The sequence below is a fragment of the Cannabis sativa genome, chromosome 1, assembly GCF_029168945.1.
Source record: "Cannabis sativa cultivar Pink pepper isolate KNU-18-1 chromosome 1, ASM2916894v1, whole genome shotgun sequence".
Lineage (NCBI taxonomy): Eukaryota > Viridiplantae > Streptophyta > Magnoliopsida > Rosales > Cannabaceae > Cannabis > Cannabis sativa.
The window spans coordinates 53,707,484-53,713,537 of NC_083601.1; the positions used below are offsets into that span (position 1 = coordinate 53,707,484).

The window sequence follows — 6,054 nt, forward strand, 5'->3', positions numbered from 1 at the left end:
TTTTTAAATCGTTAGTTTATTATTATAAATTAATAAATTATAAAAGCACACACGTGACATCCCTACAAGTCAAAGTCAGGACGTTACAAGTAAACTTAACTTCAACAAAAATTACAAAGCTTAAAATTTCTTGAAGGATCATAAGCAAATCAAATATATATTAAGACAATCAAAATCTACAATAACTAATAACAATTTTCACAATAAATTATTCAGAAGTTTTTTAAAATTTATAAAATATTTGGAATAAGTACAATATGTATGTTATATATATAATAATAATGATAAGTGCAGACATAAATTACACACAAATTTGAGACACATGCAGCTATATATAACAAGTCATTTTAATTGGATAAGTATAAGGTTGATTTTAGGTAGCAGCGTGTGGGTGGGGTTGGAGTGTTTAAACTTGGGAGAGAGTGTAAATTTCATTGGCATTTAAAAGTGGAGGAAGTGTGGAGTCAGGAGTGGGACGCAACTCGATCAAAGTAGCATAAGAAGCAGTGATGTTGATGATATAAACTTGCATACCACTCCCAAAAGGTGGGATTATGGGTTTAGAATAAGCATTTCCATCTATAAACACTTGAAACGACCTCTTTTGTATACTGGAATCCAACAATGTGACTTCAGAGAAGTAGAGTGCCATGTAGATCCCAACTTTGGTGGCAGGCAAACGATTGGTGAATATTCTCATACTAGTAATTTGGTTGAAAGTGGCAGCAGTTCTAAACACAGCTTCTGGTGGCTTATCTTCTGCACTGCTAACATCAATTGGTGACGTTGCTTCCTTTGAAACTTTAATTGACCCCACACCATTTGCAGGAAGCCAATGCCGATCGTAAACATCATCTGGGTACCTATCGCATATGTATAATAAATATAATCAGAATTTAATTTACTACTGCACTGCACTGCATGCATATACGATGTATATAATAAATATAAGATTTTTTAAAAATTCAAAAACTAACCAAACTAATTAAATGTTCAATCCAAATCATTCCACTTAAGAACCAATTGGTTTGGTTCAAACCTATGATTTGTATTTAGTAATTCATCTAAATTCTTTAAGTAATTTTTTTTCAAAGGTTGTAATGCATCTAATATATTAAATAACAATAAAAGAATATTCTTAAAATAATATTAAGTGAATATCAATAATATGCGTAAGATTATTTCCAAATATCACTATTCCATAAAAAAATATGTATATATAGAACAATTAGACGGTTTGATTATTTGGTTTGAATGGTGGTAATTTTAAAACTGTTACTAAACCAGAGAATTATAAAGGACATCCAGATTGACACCAAATTTATTTGGTTTAGTCTTAAATTATTGGTGTAAATTAGCTGAGGTTTGGAACCAGATGGTATAATAAACAGCTAGCCCTGCTTTTTTTTTTTTTTTAATTATTATTTATCTTTTCGGCACATAAATAAATCGTAATTATATATATATATAAATAGGGTAATAGTACCCATTTTATATCCATTATATACGTACGTACCGGATAACCTGAGTTCCCTGAGAATGTCTTTGCACCTTAACCATTGCAAATTTTGAGTGGACGCGGCTGTACACAGTAGCATCTAAGCTTCGGATTGCAAGCGTATTTATGAAGGGATTCTGATCTAGATAGGTTCGAACAAGACATATATTAGTTGCCTTAGACTTTGGAAAATACAAGACCTCATAACCAACATGCCTATTCGAATTTAGAGACATGTTAACCGTAGCCCAAAAGTTGCCATCGAAGTAGATGTCAAAAGTGGGAGGGGAGTCCATCCCATCGTAATCTCCATAGAAAAATGTTGCACGCACCAAAATTCGTCGGTCTTTGTGATCATCTTCGCCGAGGTTGATGGTGTAGCAGTACTTATTCTCGTCAAGTGTTGGGAAAGCTCTCAAAGATGTTGTTAGATGGGACCCATCTGGGCTGCTGAACTTAGTCTCTCTGGAGACGCCGCTGCTGACGTAGTCATCATCTTTCACCCAAGTTACGGAGTCTATAGTTCTGCCACCCGAGCCACCGCAGTCGATGCTCAGAAACACACCAACGCACCAGTGGTATTGCGTTAGTGTTATCACAACACTTAGCCAAACCAACCATATACCACTATTACTACTACTACTTGTGCTAGTATTACTTCTTATCATCATAATTATTCTTAGCTTTGTGTACGTATCAATATCGCATTTCAAAGCATTATATTTATACATGTATTAATTACAGTATTTGCCTCAAGTTTGACTATGTTTTTATTTTATATTTTATATAATATATACATTTCAATGAGACATGTTCTGCGGCCTGCAAAACACCGTGGCATGTTATTAGTTTAACATAGAATAAGGTCCACATCAAAAAGTACTATTGTTGTACCAATAAATATCACTCATATATATTTTAACTGAGAAGTCTACGACACAGCACAATAGCTTTTAAAAACTAATAATAACCGTAGGCCAAATTTTTTAAAAACATCAAAAATGTTATTTTCTATTTCAAAAACAATTTTAAATTTTGTCCAACATATCTATTTTACTTTTTCTCTCTCATACTCGGGGTCTGGGTCTGGAACCAAGGTAAGAGATTGGGTCCGAGTCTAGGGTCTAGATCAGGTTCAGGTCTGAGGTTCGGCGTTTGAGGTCTTAGGTCCGACGTCCGAGTCCAGCTCCAAGTCTCGTCTAGGTCTATGTAATGACCGTATAATTAGACATAAAAATTAGCATATTATTAGTGATTAAATTACTATTTATGATCATTATCAAAAAAAAAATTACTATTTATGATTATATGTGCATAGTGTAAAAATAAGTCTATTGTCAAAAATAGGCATTAGCGATATAATTTCTCAATTATAAAATTTTTATTGAATTCTAAGTGTGTCATACATGTTATATATGAAATTTGTTATTTTCATGTTTTATGACCGATAACAGTAGAAATTCAACAGATTGGTCATTATTGTCACTTTGATACGATTTAGTATCTAAGATTTAGCAGTTGGGCAAGATTTATGGACAGATAGAATACTGATCGTTATGTGGGTATTATTTGGTTATGACGATTTTATCTCTAGGTTTGAAGATGACTTAATGGTGAATGGACAGATAGAATACTGAGGTTATGTGGGTATTATTTGGTTATGATCATTTTATCTCTAGGTTTGAAGATGACTTAGTGGTGAAGTAAGGACAAAATAATCAATTGCCAAATAAGTTATATTTCACTACTATAAAATTGGTTTTCCCATCGGTTTATAAGTGTCTTTTATACTATTTCATATCAGTTTCTAAAACCGTTAGTTATGTGGGTGTCATAAAAATGTGAAACTTTAAAAGACGGTTTATAACTGTTGGGAAAAAATATTTTAAATGACGATTTACAACTGTTCAGAAAAGTCACTTTAAATGACTATTTATAACCGTCGACAAAGTATTATATAAATATATTCTTTATAAATTAATTTATAAAGAATAAATGTAATTGTTTATTTATATGAGATTTTCTTTATTTAAAAACAAACTTATTAATAAAGAAAAATATGAATAAAATTTGTAACTATTATTTTTAAACCTTAAAAGTTTCACCATTTCAAAAAAAAAAAAAAACCCTACAAATTCTGATTCCGGCCGTGTTTCATTTTTATTGAAGAAAATCCCATAACGTGTTGTACATCCCAAACCACCATTGTCGCTTCTTTTTTTGAAGAAAAGCTCGGAAAATGGGTTCTCCACCCTCAAAAATCCCAGACCCGAAAGCTCCATCTTTTTTCCCTTTGCCCTCCTTCTCTTTCGTTTCTATTCGTCGCAGGCCTTCCTCACAACACCACAATGGGCCACCTTTGGTCGTCGTCCACTAGAGTCAAGGCCACCATGGGGGTTCTCGGCTCGGGCCACCTCTGCTCGTTGAGTCAAATAATTTTTAGAGAAAGAGTATGAGCTTTAGGGGTTCTCGGCTCAAGGGTCACGACGATGAGACGAACTAAGTTCGTCACTGGCCAGAGGTTGTTGGCCCTGGCTTGGTTCCGACGCTGCACAACCAGAACATATAAAGAGAGAGGTCACGAAAGAGAGAGAAATGAAATTAGGGCTTTCAATTTGGTTTTTCTCATTAGGGTTACACCATTTTCTATATATGCCCTATTTAATTTTACCTCTTATTAATTATTTTATTATTTATTTATTTAAGATAAAACAAAATCTGATGTAAAATAACATGCTAAAAAGAATCCTTCCCAACAGTTTACAACTGTTGGGAATATTAAGTATACCCAACAAATTCCCAACAAATTATAAACAGTTGGGGTTAACTTTTTTTTTAAAAAAAAAAAAGTCCATTTAGTATGGCCCACGGTTCTCCACCATAGGCATTGACTTTTTCCAGCAGTTTCTTTCTTTCGGTACTAAATCGATGGGAAAAACTTCTACTTACCTATTCCAATATTTTCATATTTGACCCTCTTATTAACTGTTGGAAAAATTCAATTTTGTAGTGTTAATTTCATCTTTAGAGATTATTATTTTTTTAAAGAATAAGTTATCAGAATATATTATATTATTCATGAACCTTTTAGACAAAAACAAAGTTAGAACCAAAACCAACTTACTCTCTCCTAACCCTCTCTCACTCTCTCGGCCTAACCTAAACCAAAGAGGAACAAGAGAAATTCGAACCAAGTTCTTTAGTTTTTGATAAGGTTTTCAACTAGACTTTGAGGTGTATTTATTAGCCAAGATCGAAGGTAAAATCCTAGACTTTTATCTTGTCTTTGGAAGAGAAAGTTTGGTTTTATGAGTAAATTTGAGGTATTTAGTTATGTTTGAGTTTGATGGGTTACAAACTATTTTAAAGTTTCTTGTGGCTGTTTGTGATTGATTTTAAGAGCGTAGTAGCTGTTGTACGTAGTAAACGTTGGGTGAGTTTTAGTTTTAAAATTCAAACTTAGCTCAGCAATGGTGGATTTTTTATGTCTTTAATTGTTGAATTATGTTTAGAACATAATTTTAGGGTGCTCTGGAAAGTTTGAGCAGGTTTGGGGTTGAAATGAGGTTTGAAAGATTGAGTTTCGAAATTCTGCTCAGAAACAGTTCACCCTTTCTGAGGAAAAGGTTTACCCTTTCTCTAGGCAGGCCCTGGGTAAACGGTGACCCATTTGGGGTGATTTTTAGGTACCTCAATTTTTATGTTTTCTCGATATTTAGGGTACTTTCATGCTATTGATCAATAGAAAATTTTAAGATTATGAGTTTAGGTCCCCAAAAGTGTTTTAGCGAGACACTTACCAGTTTTACGTTAATGTGCCTTAGGGCCTCCAACCGTTGAGTAATTTTTCCACTCAGATTAACCGGCACACCTAATTACAAAATTGAGGCAAGATTAGTATAATAGATACACATATCCACATGTTTCAAAAATCCATCAGATTAACATATCATGGTATGGTGTACACAAAGTTGCACTGGAATACCAACAAATATATGTTACGCTTTGCAAAAAGTATGAACTTATAATGCTACCAACACTAGTACGCCTACAGTACTGATCAATGCATGTGGTATTATGATTAGGTTGTACTTTCAGGAAGTACAAACTAGTGCTACCAACACTAGTACGTTTAGAGTAGTACTGAGTGCATGTGATATTATGGCTAGTTGTACTTATAGTATGGATTGATGCTACCAACACTAGTATGCCTAGAGTACTAAGTGCATGTGGTATTATGGTCAATCATACTATAGTCAAGAACGTTCGAGACTCATACGCAATGGACGCGGGTCATAGACTCATGGTAATTAGGTGTATGGACGTCTAATTACAAGTCGGATATATGTTTATGTTTTATATTTTTTTACTGAGTCTGTCGACTCATATTATATATGTTTTCTTGTGTAGGTGTAAGGGCAGGACTAAAGCTGAACCACAGTGAGTTTGAAGTTCGGTAATAATTGTATATATCGGGACGGTTAAACCTAGAGTGTTTAGATCTTCGAGCAACATGGGCTCAGTTTTATTAGTCATTGATCGACATATTTTGTTAT

The 6,054-nt window shown here is 33.6% G+C and overlaps 1 protein-coding gene across 1 annotated transcript; it reads right to left on the minus strand.

Moving 5' to 3' along the window:
• Positions 1 to 406: 406 nt before the first annotated feature.
• Positions 407 to 2,169, minus strand: LOC115704157 (uncharacterized protein At1g24485-like). The gene is made up of 2 exons (XM_030631373.2): positions 1,517 to 2,169; positions 407 to 863 (listed from the first exon to the last, which is right to left on the minus strand). Exons 1-2 carry the CDS (start codon positions 2,167 to 2,169, stop codon positions 407 to 409), a joined length of 1,110 nt encoding a protein of 369 aa, XP_030487233.2.
• Positions 2,170 to 6,054: the final 3,885 nt, after the last annotated feature.

Coding starts and splice junctions, on each gene's coding strand:
- LOC115704157 (XM_030631373.2), bottom strand. CDS start 2,169: ATGATGATAAGAAGTAATACTAGCACAAGTAGTAGTAGTAATAGTGGT. Junction 864..1,516: donor CAGGGAACTCAGGTTATCCG/GTACGTACGTAT, acceptor CATATGCGATAG/GTACCCAGATGATGTTTACG.